This window comes from Capra hircus, chromosome 18, assembly GCF_001704415.2.
Source record: "Capra hircus breed San Clemente chromosome 18, ASM170441v1, whole genome shotgun sequence".
NCBI classification, from domain to species: Eukaryota; Metazoa; Chordata; class Mammalia; order Artiodactyla; family Bovidae; genus Capra; species Capra hircus.
This window is the reverse complement of record NC_030825.1, coordinates 11,286,863-11,314,603: the sequence shown is the minus strand read 5'-3', so window position 1 is coordinate 11,314,603 and position 27,741 is coordinate 11,286,863. Positions and strand designations below refer to the sequence as shown.

At 45.4% G+C, this 27,741-nt stretch overlaps 1 protein-coding gene across 1 annotated transcript in view; it reads right to left on the bottom strand.

Moving 5' to 3' along the window:
* The window catches only part of CDH13 (cadherin 13), a 1,049,904-nt gene that overhangs the window by 231,137 nt on the left and 791,026 nt on the right, over positions 1 to 27,741 (bottom strand). The window contains exon 7 of the mRNA XM_005691833.2: positions 15,092 to 15,270. Coding sequence (XP_005691890.2) covers positions 15,092 to 15,270 — 179 coding nt within the window. The remainder of the gene's footprint in view (positions 1 to 15,091; positions 15,271 to 27,741) is intronic.

Below are 27,741 nucleotides of genomic sequence, written 5' to 3'. Positions count from 1 at the left end.
GTCTGGAAACCAGAGTTGCTTAAACTTAATGCAGAGACAAGGACAACTAAGTTCAAGTCTAAATTCAGAGTTTGGGATCAGGTAGAATCATGTTTCCTCCTCTTTGCATGAGAGTAAGAGGCAAAGACAGCAGTGGTGCCACAGCTAGGTCCTGATGCCTACCCTCTCCTTGCTTCATTCCCTTCCCCCACCACGTCTTCTCAACTTCCCTCCCCTATAGGGAAACCCATAAGGTTGACAAAGGAAAAGCTTGTGAGCATTTATGGGTGGCTGAATGTTCTCACGGATCTGTTACTTGGAACCAAGGAGGACAAATAGCCAAACAGGTCCATGGGACAGAAGGCATTTTTCTCGACACTATCATTTCACTGAAGTATATTTCCCTTTTCTGGAGGCACTGTTGTTGTTAGATCGTTTCCGCATCCATGCTCAGATGGAGCTTCACTGGTTGCTCCTGAAAGCAGGAGCCAGTAGTCTGGAATGTGTTTGGATGTTCAAAATGTGAATGCTGGGGGAGGTGGCAGACTTTAGTGGCAAACATGCCAACAAGATGGCTCTCATCTCCTTCAATCAGTCACAAAGTTCTTTCTTCTCTGCTCTTGGCATGGCCCCATGTTGTAGCAGTGAGCTTGTAGGTATCATAACTGCCTTTGCATTTGAGACTCATGAGTTTAGCTCACCATCTCAAAGTGTGTAACTGTGACTTATTTATTTCTGCAGTACCAGTATGCCAGAGAGTTTGCTGGAGAGGAGATGAACTCAATGAATATTGACCACCTTGGTCAAAGATTCAGCAAACCTGTGTTTTCTTGATCTGTTGTCAATATTGTGGATGACAAATGACATGGTAAGAGGGTCCCCACTCCTACCTACCTCTCTCAAGGAAGACATTACTAATCAACTACTGAAGAAACCAAATGTGACTCAGAATCCTTCCCAACACAGCACTCCAGGCAGCCACTGACAGTCTTCAGAGTAGGTGAATGAGCTTAAAACTCTCTTTCATTTTTATGTGTGGAGACCATGGCTACATCTGTCCTTGGCTACAAGATCTGTCAACCAAGCAATGTACCACACCAAACCAACATCCAGGTTGTGATTCCTTTCCCAGAACCAGGTGTTGGACTAGATTGATGTATTCATTTGGGAGCCACACACGCTCAAGTTTTAACGTTTACAACCGGATGGATCATCTCATTTCCCTTTCTGTTACTTCAGACAGTCATGGATAGGTCATATATGGAAGCATCATGAGGGACCCATTTCCCTTGGGCTCTGTGAGAGTCAGACGCAAGGAAGGCAAAGGGATGGAGTGGCCATCCAGAACGTCTCTGTCTAGGGAGGTGGAGGGCAAGGCGAACCCAGCACACATGGGCTCTCCCAAAGGAAAGAGGGAGCGCTAAGAAGGGGGATGGGGCTTCTCTCAGCTCCGTTAAGCTGGAGTCTTAGATATTTTGTGCCGTGGACCCTTTAGGGGCCTGATGAAGCTTGTGAGCACCTTCTCAGGATATGCTTTTAAAACGCATAAAATACATGCATAGGATAACGAAGACAATTATATTTAAGCACAGTTATCAACGAACATAACTAAACTAACGGGAAGGTACATGTGCTTCTTTAGCAGCTTATCAGTAATGAGATTGGGTGTTAAATCTAATTACATTAATTTCAAAGTAGTAAAGAAAAGTTGCAGGGGAAAGTTTTGGATATATCTGCATCCACGCTGATAAGATATGAAAATATCTATGACTCAGGTTATTAGCAGTCACTGAAACAGCTAGCACTGTCCTGATTTGCCTATGTTCCCAAAGGAAATAGATACAAAATTGTAGTTAATATAAATATGAAGCATTTTTCCATCCATGTTCATGCACCACCCCATCTCCCCTGCCCACCCCCCACACATAGATCCTGTCCATAGACATCAGATTAGTTCCCCGGCTCTAGGGAAAATTACAGGAATTTTTTTCAGAGAAGGGAGATTTTAAAGTTGGAAATTTTGATGCTTTGTTTGAGGCTGATCTTTTTTTTTTCTTCCCAAATACAACATTCTCATGTCACCATGGGATTTATTTGGCAGGACACTAATTGCTGGCTTGCATGAATATATTCTCTGTTTTTAAAAAAAAAAACAGTATAAACAAATGTTACTTAAGAAGACCATTCTTTGAAGTTGCTGAGCTTGTCACCCTGGGAGACCAGGTAACCTCATTATCTGCTCCAACACCAGCTACTGTCAGCTGAGCTCTGTCTGGGCATCTGCTGGAAGGGATGAAGCTGTTATCTCTGGCCCTGCAGCCGCCGACCAGTTACTTGGAGTGGACATAGCTCCAGTGCTGGCTCCCATCTTGCCAGAGCAGAAAACGCCAAGTCCAGGCCATAAAAGTCCCACTCCCTTTTCCATCACCGACAACAAAAGAAGTGGTCAGCAAAGCCTTCACTTCCCCCACTGCCTGGGGAGACCCACAGGACCCTGAGTGCTTTTTGATGGTGTCCACTCTCTCCTTTCTTCCTCTGTTTTCAAAGCCAGGGAGCATAGCATCTTTAAATCTCTCTCTCTCCCTCTGATTCTGACCCTCCTGCTTCCCCCCTTATAAGGACCCTTGTGATTATATCAGGCCCAAATAGAAAACCCAGGATAATCTCTGCATCTCAATATTCTTAGCGTAATCACATCTCCTATGTTCCTTTTGCCTTAAAATAACACATTCACGTGCTCTGGGGGTTAGGATGAGGATATCTTGGTGGGAGGCATTATTCTGTCTAACCCACAGATCCTGTTACAAGCACCATTTCAGAGGGGAGGAAACTGAAGCTCAGAGAGGTGAAGTGACTTGCCTAAGGTCACACAGCTAACAGGATGCAGATCCAGGATTCACCTTAGGGCTCTAGAGTTCCCAGGCCTGTGCTCTGAGCTTGTACACCACACGGCCTGTCTAAGTGGAGAACTGAGGGAAACCGAGTTGAGCTTTCAAATGTGTGAAGAGGCTCAGAGGAAAGGACAAAGAAATTCCTGCAGAAGTCTTATAAACTATGAGACTGTCCCTTAGGTGTCAAGATTTCCCCTCGGTATGGTCTGTGCCTTCCCCTCAGCTGCTTGGAGCATAGACGAAGCAGAAGCTTTGGGGTCAGGTCCAGTTCCCTGGCTCCTCAGCACGAGAATCAGGGAGATCACGGCCGCCCGCGGGAGCTCGGCTGTCCCTGTGGAGAATGGGTGTGGAGAATGGTGGTCCTGTGGGGGTTATGGTACCGACTTAATGCTTGGCTGGGAAAACAGATGCTGTGATAGTTCACACTGCAGCTGCCCAATGGGAATACCACATACATTCCCTCAGGTATTAGATAGTTAACACCAAGAAGTAAGAATGGAGACGTTTTCCAGTCTTCCCCATCTCAGGAACCCAGAGCTCAAGGACCCAAGGAATCTTCCACAGAGAAAAGGAAGTCTGCAAAGCAGTTCATAAGACACAGAGGAGCAAATACCTAAAGGAATTTAATCTAGGCTTCTATTTTTGAGGTCCATAAATAGAGATGCCGTTCATTGAATTTCAACAGTCATTTCTATAGATGTTCTTTGCAAAGGTCAAAAAAAAAATTCATTTCCCATGGCTGTCTTAAAAGTATAGAAACACACACCACACTGTGTCTATTAAGCTGCCTGCTGGAATTGGAGCAGGGAAAGGTAAGCGCCTGGTCAGCCCTCGTACATGATGAGAAAAGTCATCGCCGTGGCCGTGCCGCTTGAAGAAATGAGAATGCTTATCGTTTCAAGTGAGGAAATTTTGACAAGATTTACCTTAACACACCCTCAAAAACATTCTTTACTGACATTTGAAATGTGTTGCCTGTGATCCTGGCAGTATTGGTGGAGGCCAGGAGGCCGGGTATGACTCCCACTGGTTTGTCAACAAACAAATTGGCTCACGAGGGAACCAGTCTCTGGACCCAAAGGTGACAGTCGCACTGCCCCTCGAGCCGTCTGTGGTGTGGCGTGGCGTCCTAACCTGGAGTCCCCTGCCCTCCAGACCCAGATACCACTGTGTTCCCAGTGATGAGCAGAATTGCATTTCTATCACCAAAACAATACACAGTCACTCTATCCAAACTAGAAAATACAAAGGCAACAGCTCACCCAAACCTGTTATCCTACGTATATGCTTGTATGAACTCATTCAGTCCTCACAATGGCCCTATGAGATGGACTGTTATGAGTCCCATTTTACAGAAGAGGAAACTGAGGTACAGATTCAACCATCCTCTGTATTAGACCACGTTCACACAGTGGAGACCTGTGGGAACACTAGCAGTGATGTGGGAGAAGAATATTTAATGACATGGGCATGATAATCGTGGCCACCAGTCATTCAAGCAATGAATGTTCCCAGGACACAGAGCTTCTCTCCTAAGGCAGGGAGAAGACAGGGCTGAAATTCAATTCAAGCCACTGAAGATTGTCATCTTAGACCCTGCGTTGTAGGAAATTTAGATCGCTTGCAGTCTGAAAAGGACCATACATTACACATTGACATGAACCCTTTCACACCTGGGACTGTGATGGTATATGTTATGGACTGAATGGTTCTGTCCCTCTAAAATGCATACATTGAAGTCCTAACACAGCCTTCTTCCCCCACTGTGGGATGGTACTGGGACGTGGGGCCTTTGGGAAGTAATTGAGGATATGAAGGTCCCTCTCTGACTAAGGTCCGTCTAGTCAAGGCTATGGTTTTTCCTGTGGTCATGTATGGATGTGAGAGTTGGACTGTGAAGAAGGCTGAGCACTGAAGAATTGATGCTTTTGAACTGTGGTGTTGGAGAAGACTCTTGAGAGTCCCTTGGACTGCAAGGAGATCCAACCAGTCCATTCTGAAGGAGATCAACCCTGGGATTTCTTTGGAAGGAATGATGCTAAAGCTGAAACTCCATTACTTTGTCCACCTTATGCGAAGAGTTGACTCATTGGAAAAGACTTTGATGCTGGGAAGGATTGGGGGCAGGAGGAGAAGGGGCCGACAGAGTATGAGATGGCTGGATGGCATCACTGACTCGATGGACGTGAATCGGAGTAAACTCTAGGAGTTGTTGATGGACAGGGAGGCCTGGCGTGCTGCGATTCATGGGGTGGCAAAGAGTCGGACATGACTGAGTGACTGAACTGAAATGAACTGAACTAGTGTCCTTGTAAGAAAAAGAGGAAAAGGCCAGAGCCTTCTCTCTTTGGCCTGGGAAGACGTAATGAGAAGACAGCCATCTGGGGCTCTCTCCAAGGATTGAATTGGCCAGCACTTTGATCTTTGACCTCCAGGCTCCAGACTGTGAGAAATAAATTTCTGTTGTTTAAGCCGCCTGATCTCTAGTATTTTGTTATAGCAGCCTGAATAGAATGAGTTGATGACGATGAAGATGATGATAACGTGTGTGTATTCAAACAAAGAAAGAATCATGGCCTATGCGGTGCTCTGCAGACTGCTTGTTAATATACTGTGAAAATCTCTCCATATTATCATATGTTCTTCTACTACATCACTTTATATGATTTAATGGAAGCCCGATGGAGGAATATAGCTCCGTTTATCAGACAGATCCTCAATGGTTGGACACTTAGTTTAGCTCTTTAAATAAATTCAATAAAACTCCCATAGGTGGATGCTTACACACCACCAATGTAGATTATGTACAACTATTTGGGCAAAGAATAGTAGGGGGATTTTAAAAGGTCATTTGATTCTTATTGCCAAAAGACCTGACCAACAAATACGGCCTATTTGTATTTCCACATTAAGGCAGGAGACAGCCTTTCTCCAAGAACTTTTTGCACCATGTTCTAGAAGCTACCCAGGCTCTGTAACCAGGAAGAAGGCCACCTGGCAGGCACTGAAAGCCCACATCTTAGCACGAAAGCTGCCTCAAAACTCTATCGTGTCTTGCTTTCCTGTGTTGAAAAGACAGTCAAAATTGATTTCCTCTGTGAGGTTGTCATCTAAACAAATAATCAGTGATTTTGATCCATGTACTGGGGGGAAAACGCATGGGCTTTGGAGACAGGTTGACACAGGGTCACATCTCAGCGACATCAAGCGTCTCCATCACCAGGAGTACTCACTGCCTCGTTAGTTGTTACTGACATTCCATTGAATACAAAATACTTAGGACAGTGATTGACACATGGTGACAAATGAAATAGGCTCAAGAATGTCACTTCAGTTTATTATCATGAGCCTAGTCTCAAATTCAGGGAGGACAGCAAAGGGCACTGGGAAGCCTGAGAAAGTTTCCAGAAGTGTCCCCACCCTGGTCCAGGATGTCTCTGTTTGTCTTCTGGTAGCTAGGAATATCTCAGTTCTCCCTCTGAGGTTCCTTCCGAGCCTGGAGAGACAGGCTAAGTGCCTCTGTCCACTGACTCTTCCAACTCTAGCTGTGCCCAAGTAAACAATTGCATCTGGGCTCCAGATTCAGCTCAAAGAAGAGCTCCCTCAGCTGGGCATTCTTCTCTCCCCACCTCTGGGTCCTCTGGCAAAGGCGGGTCCTCCCTGTCCTCAGGGCTCTGACATAGAAAAACAGTCATTCCTAAAGGCTTCATCCAGGATTTAGTCTATAGCTAGATAGCACTTTCTTACTACTTTTCGATTGAAGTAGTTGTTTTCATTATTGCAACCAATTTTGAGTTAAGAATTCATTAACAAGTATCTGCAATGATCTGTTTTCTTAATCGTTTGGAAATGGACTGTTTCTGCTAAAAAGAAAAAAGAAATCAGACCAGTCATCCATGACCTAGTTTCTTTCCCTATAATCCAACTTCAAGGGGGTGATTAACCACTGTGACTCAATACTCTAAGAGAGGACCTCCAGATATAGATACACGCATGCCTGCAACAATCAATAGCTGAAGCTACGGCTACAGTGGTCACTTTGGCCAATAATTTAACAGATCGGGGCTGGCCAGAGATAGCCTGTGGGCCAAGTGCAGATCATTGGCTATATTTTGATGGCTCTCAGGTTATAAATCTTTTTTTCCAGTTTTCAATGGTTACATTTTAAATGGTTATATAAATACCTGCACAACAGTCTCAATTTTACCTCTGGGCCCACAAAACCTATACAATATTTACTATTTAGCCCTTAAAGAAAAAGTTTGCTGACCTTTCATCTAATAGATGATTCTATACTTTGAAGTCTCATTGTTGAATGTGACATCATAGTGCCATAGATCTCATCAAGCTGATCAAGTCTTCAGAATATCATGTTTAATGGTATCAATGAACTTTTATCCTATGGAGAAGTTGCCTCAAATGAGCTACTCCCTTAAAACGAGACTGGAAAAAATGTGGATCCCAGGCATTGTGAGGTGTCATTGTGTCTTGAAATGAGCTATAGCTAGATTGCCTTAATCTAAGTGTTCTAACCTCTGTTCGACTTCCCTTAAAATGCTTTGCTGTGGGAGCACCCTAGTCAGCCAGTGTCTGGCTGGAAGCTGAGCCTATTAAAGGCAAATATAAAATAGCTGCTTTTCAGAGACTCTCAATCAGCTCTCCTTTCCTTAACTGATGGCTGTTCTCATTATGGTTAGAGCAGAGCTTTTTCCTGTTTTCTTCACCAGTTCGAAGCCAGAACTTAACTAGACATTCTTTCTAAATTGGAAGGTATCTCTCCTACCAGGATTGCTAACATGGACAGGGTTTAGAAAGATGTTATTTAAATACATTGGGGAAAAAAAAATCTGTCAGTGAAGCAGCACTTGCCTTAACATGCTAATCAGAGCTCTTGGTTGATAAAGAGAAATAAACTGCTCTCTAAAAGAGATTTTTTTCCAAAAAAGGAAAAGCTCTTTAGCTTTTTAGGGTACTTCATGCAAAATAAGATGGAGAGATTTAAAGTGACAGAAAAACAGAAGCAGTCTAAATTCATCGTCACCCTGCATTTTGTTATTTTTACCATATTAAAAAAAAAAACAGAAAAAAGGAAAAAGCTTAGAGAATCAAACATTTGTCACATCTAAAAAGCTGAATCTCTCTTAGCGACAGAGTTAAGTGTCTTTTGATTTGACGTATGCTGAGCAACTCCTGATTGTCTGGTACTTTAAGGTGCCCGAGAACAGAAGACCCAAAACAGGCTGTTGTTTACTGACCTCTTTAACAACCTGCAGAATTTAGATTCAAGTGGTAACTCCTCATCTCCCCTTGATGAGGCTGGGAATCTCTGTAAAGCAGCTCATCGTTCACCAAGCAGCCTCGAGTCTGCCTCCAAAATGAGTGATTTCCCACTGACTGCCTCTCCTGTAGCTCATCCAGTCTTCTGTCCAAGTCACAGCTCTGGGAATGCTGGGCTTACTGCTTAATTGTGGTTGGCAGCATTGTAATAGGGGAGAACAACTCTGACTTTATATTGTACCTGTTCCTTTTCACTTAAACCTTTGTGCTCTGTTGCCTGTGTTCAGTCATGCTGGCTCTGCACCTTTGTAAAAGAATGTAGCCTTATAGCCCGAAATATACAGGGTACTCTAAAGCTCTGACCTTTAAGAGTCCATCCATACAGAGGCGGAGAGCTGCAGAACAGAGAGCCACATTTGTTTTGTCGGAGGCTTGCAGAAATGCCGTGACCTGACCCAGGCGCACAGCTGCAAGAACGCAGGATTCCTACACCGAGAAGTTAGCACAGCTCACCACGCCTCTCCCTCATCTTGCCTTGAAAGGTATTTTGCTGAAACCCTTTGAGGAGCTCAGGGTATTTTTGGGGCACAAGCCACCCATCTCCTTGTCTGGTCCTGCAATAAACCTTTCTCTGCTCCAAACTCCAACGTTCAGTCTGTTTGGCCTCACAGTGTGCCGAGCACACGAACTTGTGTTTGGTAAAATTTACTGTTTAGAGTAGGATATACCCATTATCCTTAGAATGGCATTTGGAGCCTTGGCAGTCTTTTACCAACTCCTTGCCCTTTTCTGGTATCTCTCCTTATGACGCCCTGAAATCCCCAGTCTCTCTTGGAGTGACGTGTGGACACACCACTATGCCTTCGCTCATGCTGTTCCACTCTCCGTGGTGCCCTTCCCTCAGCTTCCTTATTGCAAAACTCCATTCACGCATCAAGTCCAGTTCAACTAGCACGTTTGTGCGTATGTGTTCTCACTGCTGGTTAGAGGTAGAGGTAGGCCATGAACCCACAGAGGCTAAAGCCAGCACTCATGATGCCCTTGCCCCATACCTCTCAGACCAGTTTTTAGTTGAGGTCATGCTAGGGAACTAGACAAAGCCCTAGCCTTCATGGGTTGATTAGGCCAAGCCTGGAGGTCGAGGGCGGGGAGGGTATGGTTAGGGTCACCAGTAGAGTTCTGAGATTCATCCGGGTCTCCTGCTAGAACTCACCCAGGGTGGGGAAGTGGAGCTGGCCCCAAGGTAAGACCCTGCCCTCCTGTCTCTAACCCCATTGCCATCAGCAGGAGGCTGGCATGCTTGTAACTGAATTTCAGACCCCAGGGCTCAGCATCGTGCCTTATGAATGCCTCATTCTATTTTATTTGCTGTCACAACAGAGCAAGTGGGTTTGATTCACATACGGTGGTTCACCATCTGTGTTTCATTTGCAAGCATAATATGTTATTTTTAAAATAATAAGACAATTTATTTACATTTGCTTTTCCCCCCTCTATTTTCTCAGCAGCAAGTGATATCAAAAAAGGAGGAAATGATCCCAACAAAAATATTTGTGAGTAAATAGCTCACAGAAATGCTGAGGATGCTACTATTAAATAATTCTGGTCCCACCCACCAAAACAAAGAAAGAGTATATTCCTGTCAGCATGATTGAATTGTGTATAATTACTGCCAATGTTTTAAACATGATGATAATAAGTAAAATATTAGCATTAGATCAGAGCGGCCTCTGAACGTTTTTTTCATGAGAGTAAGAAAACTACCTCTAGCTTTCATTCAAGGCATGGGAGAAATGCAACCCCTTATTATTATTATGATTCTTCTCAGGCACTTTGACTTGATTCTGGAGATGCAGAATGTGATGATGGTTTAACTGAGACTGTCTTGACCAAACACATCCAATTTCACTGACTATTTTCATACGATGTTCCCATCACCATTCTTCCATTTTCCTCTCTGACATATTTAAAGGACTCCTGAGTCTCTCATAGCAAGTGCACTTAAACCTAGAAATAAGTCCTTATGTGACACCATGGGAAGAAGGAAGGAAATTCTCTCAGTTTTCACGTTTGGCCCCTAAATTGGGGGATTTATAAAGTTTCAGAAAATCTTTTATCACTGAAAAATAGAAAATAAATTACATTCAGAGTTCAAAGATATTTTATGTACTTTTTTTTTTAAAAAACAGTCAGGCTATCACTTTCCTTAGATTATCTGGAAGATAATACATAATATGATAAAGGCGAATTCTAACAAAGAAGAGTGCTCAGCTCAAACTCCTTAAAAAGACTAATGATACTTTCACAATGCAAATGTTAAGATTGCATTTTAAGGGCCTCATTTGGAGACTGTTTCCATTTGCCAAAAAAAATGAAGCATGCAAGAAGAAAAAAACAAGCCTCCAAACTGACCATTAGGTTCTCTGAGTAGTTGCAAATTGTGCTGGCTGTGTTCAGAAAAGTTGGAAGATTTCAGCTGATGGATTTCAGCCTAGCAGCCAAGATGATCAATTAAATAAACCATTTATCAAATGTTAGGGACCTTTATCTGATTTTATTTTGTAGTGCAGCCAGACATAGCTTAAAAACATAGACGGATCTGTCAGAATGAGGGGCTGAGTATGGTTATAGAAAAGAATAAAACAGTGCCCCCAGTGAACCCAATTTCATTTCATAGGATATATGGTCCTTATTTTCTCCAAACATTTCCCCAAACATTTAAGCAAGAGACCCAGATCCTCATGCCCATCCTATCCGCCAAGGCATTCTTGCAGCCTATTGCAGTTCCTCACATTCGGTAGGCATCAGGCGAATAGACTAGATTACTGGATGACTACACACAAGGGCAAGAGTGAGCTCTCAACTAAAATAAAATAATTTCTTCTGTTTATATATATACGCCTGCCGGATGGATCTTGCAATTCTGAGATAATCTATTAGCTATTTACTCATAAATACAAACTGAAGGAACATAATAAGTCCCTCTATCCCTCTTTATCCATCTCTCTATCTGTTCATCCATCCATCCCTTTATCCATCCATCTCTCCGTCCGTCCCTTTATCCATCTGTCCCCCCATCTCCCATATATTTATTAATTGCTCCATCTTTCCATCCACCTCTTTATCATCCATCCAACAAATCTTTACTGAATGTCTTATTTACCTGGCCTTACATATGTTTGGCAATGGAAATTCAGAGATGGGACAAAGATCCAAGATCTCTTTCTTTAGGAACTGTATGCTCTGGTATGGTTTCAGAAGAAGTAACTAGAAGAGCTTGTAATGGAAAATACACTATGTTTTCAAGTCAGACTTGATGTCTATTAACATCGAGCTTACAGTAAGGCAACGGAAATACACGGTCACTACAGCTGCTCTCACAACTCAGCTGTGAATCGAAAGGAGTGCGATAACCCAGCCCGGCATCAGCAAAGCGAAGAGGCATGGCTCGCAGAATGAAGTGGACATGCTCTGCACAACCTAGGGAGACTCTGCGACATGTGAGTGGAAAAAGACCTGGGGGTCCTGCTGGGGTCCTCTTTGAGAATGTACTAGACGGAAAATTAAAATGAAAAGTTTACATCATATCAACTAAGCTCGGGTCAACCCTCAGACTTCTGGAACCTCCCCACAAGGCAAGGGTCAGACAGGAGCAAACTACTTGCGAAATCTCAGTGGCCCCAGCTCCAGGAGTCTCCATCCCCTTTATTTACACACACAACATTCAGCGCTCAAACACACCATCTGAGATACTGTGAATGAATACATGGTAGCCACACGTAATAACAGTTTAAGTCATATCAAAGTTTGTAGCAGTGACATGAAATATTTCCTTAAAAATGAATGCTGTGTAGATCAGTTTTAAGTGTTCTGCCCAGATTATCCAGAAGTAGAATTTTGAAACCACACCTAAGACAGGATGCTTTCTCAGAAGGTCTCCAGAAATAACAAACAGTTCCATAATTCTGCTATGGGAACTTATATACACATGATCTCCAGAAATAACAAACAGTATAACATAAATAAAATATCCAAAAACCAGTTCCATAATTCTGCTATGGGAACTTATATACACATGATCTCCAGAAATAACAAACAGTCCCATAATTCTGCTATGGGAACTTCTATACACATGATCTCCAGAAATAACAAACAGTCCCATAATTCTGCTATGGGAACTTATATACACATGATCTCCAGAAATAACAAACAGCTCCATGATTCTGCTATGGGAACTTATATACACATGATCTCCAGGAATAACAAACAGCTCCATAATTCTGCTATGGGAACTTATATACACGTGACTCTTAGGAAGAGCCTAGTGAGAAGAAAACAGGGCAAACTAGAAAACACCAATGGGAAGTCTAGTGCGTGAGCTCTGTCCCTTTAAAGACGAATGACTTAAAGGCACGTTTCTCCCTTTCAGCAGGCTCGTGCAGGAGAAGCTTAGCACAGCACTCGGAAACAGACGAGGCAGGCCTGAATTCAGGGACATTTCTTTCCTTCAGATTGTACCCATATTGCCTGGCTTAGCACTGAACTCTTGAAACCCTCACAAAAAAGTGACACTTTTCATTCACTTTCATTGATTTTCCAATTTCAGTTAAATTATGTTGACCTTTTTTTCATTTTTTAACGTATTGTGGCTAGAAAGGCTTAATTCAACTTCCATAGTTATATACTTGTAATTTAATAAACACCCAAAGGACAGGGTCATGAACTTGAGACACACTGGTACCCCCAAATAAACCTTAGGAATGCTGTGATATACTATATTATCATTCTGCTTTATAAATAGAGACAAAACATTTTCTATTAGTAAAAACAGAAGCTGAGATAGAGAAATCACCATTTCATCTTTCTCTTGCAAGAAGAATTTGCAAGTGACTTTGGGAGAATTAGGGGTTATAGGAAAGCTTGTGTGTGTGTGTGTGTGCACATGCACTCTTTCACACACATGCTAGATGGGGGATAAAGGGAGAATTGGAAAGTCATTGCCTCCCTCTGAAGAAGACAGGCAATAACATCAGTCAGGCAATAACAAAAATAAGGAGGTTTGGAAAAAGAATGGGAGACAGAATGGAGGAAATGGACTTGAAATGTTCTTTTTTCTGCTTCCTATTTTTGATTAAAAACCATTGCATGTTCCAAGTGACAATCACAGTTTCAATGCAAATTTCATTCTCTCCCTTCCCTCCCAATAATTCCCCATTTCCAGGTCCAGTTTCCCACCCTTCACATGGAAGATCTTACTGTCATCTCCAACTCATTCTTACTAATATGTCAAAAAACATACTTAGGAGTTTTGAGAGCACTGAAACTGTGCTAGGCAGTGGCCAAACAAACATGCAGGTGATCAAAGAATCTGTTCTCAAGACATTTACTGTCTAGGCCAGTGGTGCCCACTAGAACTTTCTGTGGTGGTGGGAACAGTCTACCTGTGCCCCAATCTGTACAGTAGCCACTAGCCACACGGGGCTCCTGAGCACTTGAGATGCGTCTGGTCTGATGGAGAAACTGATTTTTACATTTTAATTTCAAGAATGTCAATTAAAATTTAAATAACCATCTGTGACTAGCTGTTATTGCGTCAGGTCTAGACCAAGTGGAAGAGGACCTTCGTTAAAGAGAGAGACAAGCGTGTAAAGGAGCGCGTGGCAGGTGCCAGGTGAGGCTGCAGGTAAGGGCAGCCAGGGACTGCAGGAGCGAGAGGCTGTGCAAGCCCCGGGGGCGGAGCTCGGCTTCCCAGAGACGTGGGCGGGTCTGACCCAGACTCTCAGGAGGAGCTACAGCGAAGAAAGCAGAAAGGAGAGGAGAAGGCATTTTAAAATCAAAAACATGGAAGGGAAGATGCACAGGACCCCAGAGGGAAACCCAGCGCTCGTCCTGGGGCAGATGGGCTTGCAGAAGTCAAGGGGGAAGGTCGGGGGACAGGCTGTGGGACGACGTCCTGCTGGGAGCAAGAGATCCCAGGATAGGGGCAGATCTGGGTGGTTGGTGATGCAGAGCGCCCCTAAGTGGGTTGGCATCTTCCTGTGTGAAGGGCCAAGAGGTTCTCTTATGGAAGGGCGCCTGGCCTGCGGGGGCAACAGGGTGGCCCTGGAACTCCGAGAAAGTCCAGGACCAGGGGGCACGTGCAGCGGGACATAAGTGGGCCAGGAGCAACACCCTCCTAAGTGGGGCAGCTGCCACCACCTCCCCCTGACAGTCACGAGTGGTGTGACTGATCGTCCATGTATGGAAACTGGGCCCCCCATTTCCAGAATTTCTGATTTTCAGAAAGGCTGGGAATTGGAATTAAAAAAAAAAAAAGAAATATAAAGTTGAAATATTTTGATATGGCGACTAATATGAAACTTTAAAACACCCTGGGCCAAACCAAAGAGCCAGCACGTGGGCTGACTCAGCCCATGGGGTACCTGTCTGTGACACGTGACCTGGAAGATGGGGAGATTCCTACAGGGATGGCCTTGCAGGACAAGAGCTGAGCCTGAAGGGAGAGGCAGGCTCCGGAGCACACACAGGCAGCAACAGGGTCTGAGAAAGGGGTAAGTTGAAGCCACCGGACTCAGTGACAAGCAGAGGGTCAGTCATCTCAAACAGTCACCTCCCTCCCATCTACCCCTCACTCAGAGCGGAAAAGTGAGGCAGGCGGAGCCCACAGTCACAGGGGCCTCAAGAGTAAGTGGCGGGTGAGCAAACAGCCACCAAGGTGAATGAATACAAATGACCCCAAAGGACATGATATTTTCGGTGTGTGCTTCCTGGGGTCACATAACATGTCATCTGCCTTGACCGACTTTCCCCATCCAGCCACGGGCCGGTCTCTCATTGCCGCCCTCACGATGTGGAAGGGGTCACTGACGGAAGCCCCGCGTCTTCCCCCTGTGAAAGCCAGGTCCGAGCCTCGTGAAAAGGAAGTGGCGTGTCTCTCAGCTCACCTCCCGGTCCAGCAGCGCAGGTGACACAACGGTGACAATGTCTCCTTTCTCGGGATCGATGTAGAACATGTTGGGAGACGGCTTGTCAGGCGTCTGCTGACGGATATTGTACCGCAGGAGGGCGTTGTCCGTGGCCGGGTCGTCCGCGTCAAACGCTGTCATCCGCATCACCGTGGTCCCTGCGGGGGCGAGACAGGGAGCATGTGATGGTCACTTGGGGGACAGTGATGGGCCAAGCCCCTCCCCCACCTGGGCCATGGCCGTAGAGTGATGTGTCAGTCACTTTCCAGATTATAAAAAGCAAAGCCTTTCCCTGGCTCCCTTAGGTTTTAGCTTCCCTTACTCCCTCTCTCTTTCCTCTATCACGTTAAAAGACCTGAAATACGGAAAAGAAATGTTTGCTGTTCAGCAGATTGACAGCTTAATTTTTCCTTCTACTGATATGCTGTTTATTTCCATGGGTTTTCACCCCATTGTGGATGTGGCTCTCTGACAATGGCCTTCACTCTAAAAGCTCTTACTGAATGCCTACCACGTGGGGGAGGGGACCCTGGGCTGGGTGCTGGGGAAATAGAGGTGCAAAAAGTCACATTCCCTGGGGTTTGGCAGGTCAGCAACAAGCGGCAGAGAGAGCACATGAAAATATTAATGTTCTCGCAGTGCACTGAGAGAGGACGATGTGAATACGGCAGAGAACAGCCTCCGCTAACTGGAGGCTCAGGAGAGGTCCCTGGTGCAGGCAGGGCCCAAGGGTGAGTAGGTGTAAGGGAGGTGGGGGGGGGCCTCAAAGGGAAATGCATCCCAGTTATTTCTGGTTAAAGGGAACCGGGAACAGACAAGACTGGATCACCTCTGTGCACAGCCACGGCGACTTGCGTGTTGACAAGTGATTCTGTCGGGATGTTCATGGCGAGTCTGAGAAAAGCTGGGAAATGACCTAAACGTCCAACCACAGAGGAATTGCTAAAATGAGGGCATCCCCACACTATGAAATACTTTGCAGCAGTCAGAAAAGGTTTGTAGATCTAATGTGTTCTAAGATGAGGGGCTCTCCAAAACTGAAAAATATCAGGTTGGGGAATGTCACCCAGAGTATGCAATTCATGGGGTCGCAAAGAGTCGGACACGACTGAGCAACTGAACTGACTGACTGACTGTCTGGCCCACAGTATACCATCATTTTTGTGAGCCTATTAACACACAGAAAATTCCACAAACTTTATGCATGTATTTTTCAGGTACAGTTTATGTCCATAAACGGATAGAGGAAGGTCTACAAGGGTGAACCTCACACTGATTTTGGTGGCTAAGCTTGGGCAAGGGGAGAGGGTACTGGGAATAATGGTGATAGAGAAGATGATAGCCCAGTCTCTAATGTTTTGATCATTTTTACAAGGGGGTGTAGTTTTGAGATTAAAATTTAATTTAAACGGATCATGGTTATAAACACCAGTAGAAGCACAGACTAGAACAGAATAAGGCACATCTGTCTGCTGTCCTGACAACTGTGAGCCTGGGTGACCTGCTCAACTATAGATTTTCACTGTAGTTTACTCTCCTATGAGTATAGGCCCCACGTCCCAATTCTGAATCCTCTGGGCGCACAGCATGGGGGCAGCCTGGTACTGCTGAAGCAATAGAGCTATGGTTCCCAGCAGGAAGATCCAGGAAATGTTCTAGCTTAACGGAAACACAGAGTCCCTCCAGCTCGGCTGCCATCCTGGTGTTCCTTTCCCTTTTATAACAGTGCTTCTTGAACAGTGAAAGCCAGTTTATTCTTTCCCATAATTGGAATCAGATTACGAACCATCAGGTCTGAACGATCAGGCAAAGCATCAGAGTATTCTCAGGTGGGGTAGGTTAGTTCCCCAGTCTCCGCTGATTTCACCAACACTGCCTTAGGCCAGATGCCTCCGGACATGTCTGCTACCCTAAGTGTATCTCTGCCCTTTGCTTCTTTGTGAAATTGTCACAGGGCAGGCCTCAGGGTCCTCAGTGTCCAGGGTAAGAATAGCAAGTTCTTGGCACGCGCAGCAGCCCGCTCCCTGGCCCCTTGCCTTTGGGAGATGGCAGCAAGCCATTTGGCTGCTGTGCTCTATTTCTCACTGAGACGCTCTGTGGGATCAGGGTTCTGTCTCTGCCCAGTGGTCCAGGTAGCCACTGCCAGTCTGTCAGCCTGAGTGTGAAGGGTACACGCAGTTGCCTTCATGGCCTAGGAAAACAGGCCTACTTGGGGGTCTCGGTCAGAGATCAGAGGCAGCTTCCAGGCCCACATCTTACCCTGGGCCAAGCTCACTGCGCTCTGAGTGGGAAAGGCCTGGAAGGCATGTGGGTGCCACAAGAAACAGTCTCCAGTCACGTACGTGTGACCCGCTGCCTTGTACTTCATCAATGTCTAATGAATGCTTGACTGATGGAATCCGCGCCCTATTTAATTTGCCATTAATTGAAGTTGGAGAGGAACAAGCAAAAGAAAGCATAAAAGAATGGAGTCATCACAGTTCGCGACAGTCATGGCTTCATAAGAAGGGGGAGACAACACCTCTCAGGTTGATGAATTTTTAGTATCTACCAGGCCATTCATTAGTCATGTCATTTTTCATTGTTAGCTTTTACAGATTTGACAACATGGTATATGATAGATGGGTTCATATGACATGGGTTCTATCCCTGGGTCGGGACGCTGCCTTGGAGGAGGAAATAGCAACCTGCTCCAGTATTCTTGCCAGCAAAGTCCCATGGACAGAGGAGCCTGGTGGGCTATAGTCCAGAGGGTCACAAAGAGTTGGACATGACTGAGCATTCTCACACAGTGTGGTATGATAAAAGGCTATTCTGGAATATTCCCAAGGACAGATAGAAGATGCTTTTTGTTTTAGTGGATAATTAGGGAGCTAGTGACCTGATACTGCACCCTGCCTCAGTCTTCGCCCAGCATGAACGCACGTCTGGATTCACTTCTGAGGCCCGCCTCTGTGGGGCATGAGTGCCGCTTATGCCATCTACACAGGTCTGCAGCACTGGAGGAAGCAACCTTGACCTAGGTTCAGTCATGGCTGACTGTGAACTCGGGCAAGCTAGCCAGCCTTCCGTGAGCCTCAGTTTCGCCATGCGCCTGGCTCCTGACATGAGGATATCAGTGACACTCCTCTCTCTGGTCACTGTAAGGAAGGCAACACAGGACATAACTCGGTGCCTGGTGGGTCGGTGTTCAGAGGCAGATGCCTTTATCATCATCCTGCCCTGGGCTCTGAGCCCATCATGGTGGTGCAGGCAATGGCCTCAGATGGACAAAGGAGCTCAGAGTTGAGTTGTCCATGGAAACTGGCCCCTGGCATGGCAGGAGTCCTGGCACCCGTCTGCTCCGAGTTACCCTGCCTCGCCCTCCCCTTCCTGTAGCTCCCTGCGGCCCCCTCTCCCCCGCCTGGCTTTTAAAAGTGCTTTGCTGAAATTCTCTGGGGAGTTCAGGGCTTTTTAGGGCATGAGCTCCAAGCTCTGACAGTACCATCTGTTTGGCTTCACTGTACGTCGGGTGCTTGAACTTGTACTGACTCTGCCACCTCGTCCGCTGTTTTAGCTTATGGATTTGGGTGTGTACTGTGGAGATCGCAGATCTATACGAACCCAAACACATGCGTGTATACACACACAGACACACCCACACACACATTCGGCAGCCACCAACCTTCTCCGTACAGTACTCTAATCCTCCTCTAGGATCGGGGCTCTATGCTGAGCCCCGCCTCGGTGGGCCCACCATCCTGCCCTTGCCCACTCCTCCCCAGGGGTGGGATGGTGATTCTAGTACTTCCAGGTTCTGCAATGGCCGGAAAGCCTCCTAAACCAGCATGTCCTAGACTATTTCCAAGAGACCCCAGTTCTGTCGGCTCAGCGGAGAAACCCGTTTGGGAAATGTGCAGGAAGCACAGCTGAGCAGGTTTCCTCCTGAAGAATTCCTAGCACCCTTAATAAGCAAATGCATATCATGGATCTCCAAGAGAACAGAATCTGTAGCATTTCCCAAACTTCTCTGTTGATGGAAACTCTTCATTTTAAGAACATCTTTATGTGATGGATCACATTGTCCTAAATCTAGCTTGTGGGGGACACAGACTGTGTTCTGTTCCTATTTATAAGCATGGTAGCTGACACTCAATAGGTCCTCCATCAATGTCCTTTGGGAAGAATTGCATTCTTACAACTCACTGTAGCTTTGACTTACTCCACAGTGACTGGAAGTCATGGATAACTTGTTAGTGAGAAGAATGGACAGCGCTGCCTGGACATTTTTCATAACCTGGTGTGCTCCTCACTGCCTCTGAGCTCTTTCCCCTCTAGAGCCCCTTATTGGACCTGGATTCAATAGACACACACCAGATCCAAGTTCAGGGCTGATGGCCAGCTGGTGGGTGCCAGGACAGTTGTTTCAGTGTCTCTGGATGGCCCCGGTGCCTCAGCCTTGCCCAAGCCCCAGTCCTGGACTCGGAGAAGTGCTTGTTCATTTCTTCCGTCTCAGCGGCTCCTCGTCCGTGCTCATCTTGTGCCTGTGAGTGCTTCCCAATGGCAGAGATGTGATAATTATATGATACACACACACACACATGTAGACTCCACGTGGTACATTTCTGTCTTCTCCCCCATCACAATATTCTCCCGAGTGTCAAAATAAATGATAATCACTCCATCACTCCCAGAGCCAGATGAGCTAGCAGCAGTCCCTGCAAAGCAGAATAGAGGGATTTCAAGCTGCGCTGGCTGAAAGCCTCAAGTCAGGCCATCATTTCCTTTTGTCGAAGGACATGGCTGCCAGCGCGACAGGCTGATAAACCATCAGGAGAGTTTTGTCTTGGCCCAAATCCCCTTTTTCTTGGCGGTATTTCTCTGATTAAAGATAGGTGCTGCTTGGTATCATGACCTTGAAGCTGGTATTTGAAGTTTTGCTTCCTTGTGATTTCAGGCACAGTCACACCCTTGAGAAGCAGAGCACAGATCTGAGGGTAAGGGGCTGTTTTCAATCTCCAGGAAAGGTCAGCCAGCCTCAAGAGTGGGAGACTCTGAAAGACAGCTCGCGCTGTCTGTCTCACAGGTGACAACATCCTTCTGTTCTTGACATTTGCTTGCCTTCATCCCTGAACATTTCCTCCATATGATTAAAAGTGTCAGATTCTTTTTTTTTCTAAGAAAAAAACATACAAAACCAATATTCCTATAAGTGAATAATATATGGAGACGTGGACATTCAGGTCTGTATTTGGCACAGGACTTCTGAAAGCACAGTTGAAGCAACTGTGTGCTTTCCAGGGAGGCTAAATTTAAAAACCGATGTGATCAGAGATGGCAGGCATCACTAAGTGTCGGAAGGGAAGCCCTTAGACTCTTGGCACCTTGACTTGTTCAGCAGGTAAGAAGGCCACAGATGTATTGCGGGGGCACATAAGGTCAGATAGATGCTGGTTGGAAACTGATTTCTGTTGAAACCCTTCAGGCTGAAGGGGTCCTGGGCATCCTGATACCAAATGCCCAGCAAGCATTCTAGACATGGCATGACAAGCACGCCAGTGTGCAGGAGGCTGAGAGCATTCCGGGACAGCCCTGGACAAACCAGAATGGAGGTGTCACCCTGCTGGCCAAGTTCTGCTTCCAGATGCAGGCATATCTCACGGTCACTTCTGTCAGAGCACAGATATGCAGGTTGCTCCTCTGTGACTTCAGTGGCCCAGAACGTCCAACTCCCCCCACCTGTCAACCAGCCTGGAACTACTTTCTGACCACATGTGTGGACACAGCCCAGCTCTCTCCTGATAGTCCTTAATAGCGAGGAAAGAACCAGGGAAGCAAATGCAGGCAGAATAGTGTTAGAGGCACCACTGAGGATGTGGCCTGTCTGCTATCAAATCCTATCCCACCAAGAGCCATCTAGGCATCCCTGGGCAAATTCCTTTACATCGCGAATCCTCAACTTTCTCACTTACAAAAGAGCGTCTCCCTTCACTGGCTGTTGTGGGCATCGAATGAAATAATGCAGTGTTTCTCAACCTTTATTTTTTCATGTCAACCCACAGAGAATATTTTTAGATATGTTTTTTCCTACCAGCCATCCCCTGCCATAGATATTTATGTATATATGATGGCTCTTTGATGACCACAAACCACTGTAATGGCTCATGTTTTTAATACCCTCCCCCTCCAAGTACCGATTTTCTCCCTCTTGGAGGTTACACTGACCCCAAAGGGAATGAATAAATTGAGGAATATGAAGTCCAATGGCTGGGCAACGGTAAACACTCAAGAGATGTAAGTTTTATTGATATTCATATTCACTGCTGCAACTTACAACTCAGTTCTGGGGACCTCATTGCTGGGTGTGATGGTGATGATCAAATGTCTTGTGGGACCCAACCACCCAGTGCAGTTCTAGTTGTGGGATTCATGCCCAGCATCTCAGAAGCGAGGATTAATTAAAATCTCATAAGGAAACCATCCCTTTCTTTCCTTAGATAGCCTAGAAATGTCTGTTGAGCTCATGCATGCATGAACCAGCTTCCTCTAGTCTTGTCAATGTTTCCATGTACATGGGAATTAACAGGGAAACTGTCTAGATTAGTTGACAAAAGATACCAAACCAATCTGATAGGTACCCAGAGGCAGCAGCATTCTGTGGTGCGTGCATTCCTGAAAAACCACCCGAGGAATGAATCGTAAATAATGTCTTACTTTCCCATTGACCTACATTAGCACTTCAGACCTGCTTTATCTTCATTTGAGGGGATGTCCAATTGCAAGCTGCTCCTCATAATTCACTTTAAGTTTCTCTGCTTATCTCCAAAACACTCTACTAGCAGAGAGAGGGTGGGGGGAGGCGGGGGCTGTCTGCTGTGGGTGAGGAAACTCCTAAAGAAAGCGCTGCCTGACACTCAGGGGAAGAGAGGCTTTGACACTGACTTTGGGGAGGAGGGAAGGGAGGAAACAAGTTAGATTTAAGGCCAAGCCCAGTGAGGTTTAACTTTGTCACCATTGGTCCTTGTGGGGCAGGGGCAGAGGCTGCCCCTCTGCCCCCTAATTATCCAGGGACAGTCACTCACCAGCACATTTTCATATGGTAGCCAGGCTATGCATTAGACTCAGAGTTCTTGATAATGTGAGTTTAGATGAAGATGCCAGTGACCTTTGGCTTCTCTCTGACAGCAGCCCAGACCCACTGGCCCCAAGGGTATGGCTCTCCGGCCCCATTCCCGGAGGAGGGTCATGGAATTATATTATATTTCACCCAGAGCAGACCCCACAGACTGATGGCTTCAGCAGTCATTTTAGAGCATGAGGCGGCCCTTCAAATAAAAGCCATATGATAGAAAGACAGACCACAAAGAGTTTGAGTCTCTGATGACATGGAGTTTGAAGGAAAGCTTGGACTTCCTGCCTTTGGCTTTGTTTACATGAACAAAACATAAATGAAAGGTAAAAGCCCGTCTTGTTTGAGCCATTGTTATTTTGAGTTTGTTATTTCACGCAGCCACAACTAATGCTCTCTGAAAAAGGAGAAAGTAAAGATTGAAGAAAATAAATAAATGCACTTTATTAAGTGGTGTTACTCTAGAAAGTAAATTTAAGTAAAATTTGTTGCTTTAGCTTAGAGCTAGAGGGCAGTAATTTAGGCAACAGTGGAAACATCTAGTCATAATTTCTCAGGTATTTTCAAATATTCAAACTGATTTCCACTTACTTAAATCATCTTGAATCCAGAGATAATCTTTCTATCAGGTGGCAAGATTGTCCTATTAGTGGCCCCCATCAAGTCACACTTCCACCTAACTGTGTATGGTTCCTTCCAGACTTAGCCATCTGGACTTAGCCTGAGTTTAGCCATCTGACATTCTCTGGCCAATGGGACACATGGATACAAACAGAGGTTTGGAAGTGCCTATTCACTGGAGCTTGTCCTAGAACCCAGCCGCCATCTAAAGATATCTGGGCTCTCCTGCTGGAGGGGGCCACATATCTGGGAAGTGATGCTCCCTGGCTGATACCCCTAAATACCCATCACACATGAAAGTTGAGGCCATCTTAGACCATTCAGCTCCACCTGAACTCCCACATAACAGCAGCCATGTGACCAACCTCAGGCAGAACGAACAAGAGAAATGCCCCACTGAACCCATCCCAACTTACAGAATCAGGAACAAATAAATGACTGCTGTTTTAAGTCACTAAACTTTGATGTGTATCATTATACAGCAATAGATAACGGGTATAGGAGTATAAGTGGATTATTTTCACATAGAAGCTAGAAAATACTGCAAAAATAATTTAAAAAATAGTGTGGAAGTTGCCATTTTTATTAACCAGATAGCACAATATATTCAGGGGATTGGACCAGAATCAAAAGGGACAGATGCAGGCAAAAAAATAGATGAGAAGAAAATGCAACCCGTTTCCCAAATGTTGGGCTATTGGGGCTACCGGTGACATCAGCATAAATCACCACACCATGCTGATCACTAAGCATGGAGGTTGCCTAATGAATATTCTCTGGAAAAGCACTGAATCAAATCGGCACAGAGTACATACTTTCCACGCAGGTTTGAGATAAGTGAGTACCTTCAACTAGGAAGACAACTCTGTGCTTAAAAGTGAGAACGCCTTCAATTCTGAGATGGTCGCCCGCTTCCTATAATAGCAGCCAGGAGCGCCTCTGCGCAGCTGCAATTACCGCAGGCTTGATTTGAAATGCGATCAACTTCTCTTCTCCAATTTGCTCTCCCTCCCAGGAGCTGGTTGGTTTTTTAAATACAAATTGACAGTCAAATATGTAATAACTTATGACAAGTTGAGCAATGGTTGTCTCCCATCTGTTTTCAAAGGTTGTTTATTTTTATAGCAATAAAGAGATGGTGGTGACAGAACCACCTTATGATTATTTCAATTCTTGGTTGCGCCTGCTAATCGTTCAATCTCTTGGCACCTCTGCCCTACTTCTCTGGTGAGCTGTTGTTTGAGCTGCAGCAGGCCAGATGTTAGGAAAAATAACTGTTTTTGAGATAGAAGGTAACACATGGTAAAACTAGAGTCCCTCCTGTCAGGATTCACTTTATTGCCCTAATTCCTTCATTTCATCCAGCACTTTAAGGTAATGTTTTTCTCAAAACCTATTAAAAAATTCTATTTAATCTTTTTATCTCTAATTCCTTTTCTATGCAGCTCTTTCAAAAGGATCCAGGAAATGCTGTTGAATTAACTGATTTTGCCTAAAATACTTCAAAAAAGCAATTTTAAGTGGAATATCTATCTTTAGCATTCCACAGTAATAAAAAGAAATCTTTGTATAGGATCAGTAGGAAGTAGCTGAAATTCTCAAATGTGAAAATATTCTTTCCCATCAAACTCAAGGGAAAGACAAGAGGAAGTTATGTATTTTTTGTTTGTTTGTTGCTAAACCAATTTAAGAGATATTTAAAAAGTAATTCTAGTTCTCCTTAGAGCAGTGGTTTTTGGTGGGGTTGATTCTATCCCTCAGCTGACCCTGGGCAATGTCTGGAGACATTTTGGGGTTGTCACGATACCTAGATAGCATATTCAAAAGCAGAGACATTACTTTGCCGACTAAGGTCCGTCTAGTCAAGGCTATGGTTTTTCCAGTGGTCATGTATGGATGTGAGAGTTGGACTGTGAAGAAGGCTGAGTGCCGAAGAACTGATGCTTTTGAACTGTGGTGTTGAAGAAGACTCTTGAGAGTCCCTTGGACTGCAAGGAGATCCAACCAGTCCATCCTAAAGGAAATCAGCCCTGGGATTTCTTTGGAAGGACTGATACTAAAGCTGAAACTCCAGTACTTTGGCCACCTCATGTGAATAATTGACTCATTGGAAGAGACTCTGATGCTGGGAGGGATTGGGGGCAGGAGGAGAAGGGGACGACTGAGGATGAGATGGCTGGATGGCATCACGGACTCGATGGACGTGAGTCTGAGTGAACTCTGGGAGTTGATGGACAGGGAGGCCTGGCGTGCTGCAATTCATGGGGTGGCAAAGAGTCGGACACGACTGAGCGACTGAACTGAACTGAATGATACTGGAATCTAGTGGGCAGAGGCCAGGGGTGCTGCTGAACACAGGACAAGGCATAGAATAGCCCCACCACACAGAATCAAGCAGTCCTAAATGTCAGTAGTGCTCAGGCTGAGAAATACCATCTTAGAGTCATGTATACCCTTGTATCTAAAAGTAATGGCACTTTTAAAATCCCGCGCCCACAGAATGGAAATAATCAGCCTCTCTTTTGGAAGAACTCTCTCTTACTGACGTGAAGCTCGCTGAGCGCAGACATACTGTCTCTTCTGTATTTATTCCCCTCACAATGGCTCAAACATTAGCACCGCTGAATATGCAGATATTCATAGTATATAATGTTGAAGAACATGCTAATACGAGAAGCACACAAGCATGTATAGAATGTATAAGCAACAAGGCCCTCCTGTATAGCACAGGGAACTATAGGCAATATCCAGTGATAAAGCACAGAAGAAAAGAAGATGAAGAATAATGTATAGATGCTCAAAGCTGAGTCACTTTGCTGTACAGCAGAAATTAATACGACATAGTAAACCAACTATGTTTCAATAAATTTAAAAAGAACATGCTCACACTAACATCATTTAGTTTTTCTGCTTAAATTTCACGAGAAAAGCGTGAAAATCTTCAGATACCAGGATAATGTTTTGTACATAGTTAAGAGTTTTGGAAATATTTTTGAATGCATGAGTGAATAAAAAAATGAATAAGGTGAGTGAATGAATAAAGAATGAATATTTTTATTTGTTATCATCTTTTCTCTATTATAGCTTGAGGTAATGATGAAGGTATAAGCAGAAACAGGTAAATAATTCATGCCTGACTTGCCCTAAATATTAATTCGTAGGTAAAGTCTGAAAATAGGCCTGTTTTCCCTATCATTTATATCTATTTAAAGGGCAAAGGTGAGGCAGTTTTGTTGTTTACAAACATGGACTATGTATTAGGCTGGTGTAGACTGAGGAAACACATTTCAAGCCGAAATTTTACTGGCTTAACATATGGCTTAATCTGTCCCTCGGAGTCCGCCCATTTGGAGGGCTCCCTTTCAAGCGGTTGGTTCCCAGTTGTGACATAGGGACCTAGACTCTGGGATCTGGTGGTCTTGCCACTGGGACACATGGCTTCACTGCTGTTGTGGGAAGAGCAGAGAGCTGCAAAGCCATGTGCAGACTCAGGAAGTGCTTCAGCCAGAAACGGTGCGGGTCACCCCAGCTGCCTGCCGTCTATGGCCAGACCTGGCAAGTTCAAGAGCAGGGTGTGTGGCCCATGTGATCGGCCAGGGCACTGTGTTCAGAAGGGCCCCGTGCTTGTTTTGATACTCCGCTGTCATCTTCTTGACATTCTTAATAGTTATTGGCCACGGGGGGCCCACATATTCATTCCGCAAACTCTGCAGCCTGTCCTGGTTGAGAGCGAGCAGCCAGACCTGAAAGAGGCCAGGGAAATGTACATGGGGGCACCAAGACCCCCCAGAGGGCAGTGGGCATCTCGGTCAGAGGTCTTGCCAGTCAAGCCACTACGAGAAGCCCCTTGTCTCCATCACTCGGGCTCCAGCGGTCACTGCTCCCAGAACTCGTAGCCTCCCCAGCAGAGTCCTCCCTATCCTGTGAGAAGCTCACGAAGTCTACTCAAGGTCTGCTCTGACTCCTGACCTGCTCTGTGCCGGCTCCCACCTCCCAAGCTCTGGGATCCCTGCCCCGGGACACCTGTGTGAGCTCCACACTCTATTTGCTTCCCGGCTCCCAGCTCTAGAGCTCACTTCAGACACCCTTGAGCTGCTGTCTTCCTGGCCTCTGCCTTGATTTGCTGGGTCCTGGGCTGCCTTCTTTTTTTTAAAAAAATAAGATACTTATGCTTAGTTTTCTCCCCTGACAACCTGGGTCCCCCCAGATGAGGTCACACACCAGTATGACACTAAAGAAATATGAGAATCGTACATTGGGAGCTGGCTGCTCATCATCACCTGGGAAGATTTTAAAATACTCTTGATGCTTGAAACTCACCCTTAGAAATCCTGAATCTAGTGAGTGGCGTAGAGTCGGAAGAATGTGATCCTGGCAATAGATGGGGCCAGACAGATGGGGACTCTGACATTCTACTTACTGGCCACGTGATCTGGGTGATATGTGCAAGGTCACACAACCTCAGTGTCCTCACCTATTAACTAGGCAGACACCTGCCACTGTTTAAAGTTGGTTCAAAGATCCATGTAAAATAGAGGAGGCCCTGTGAGGCAGCCTGTGCAGTAATTCCACAGGGAGGAAAAGGAACGCGTTGACTTAGTGTGCCGGGAATAGTTCCCACACAGCCCTGCCAGAGTAATTAGGTCCTTTCCGTTTGAAGAAGGAGAAACAGAGGCTCTGAGAAGTCAGACACCCTGCCCAAGATCGCCGAAGACAAGCGCTGAGCACGTCCTCAGGAGGACACACAGAGGACCTAACCTTTCCCGCTGGTTCCCACCGCTACCCAGATTGTTAAGAGCACTGCAGTCAGTAACTCCCCCTATAGCCCTGTGCCGATTTGTCATTAGCCCCATGTTACAGAGAGGGAAGCTGACGCGGGTGAAGGTGGAATCGCTGGCCC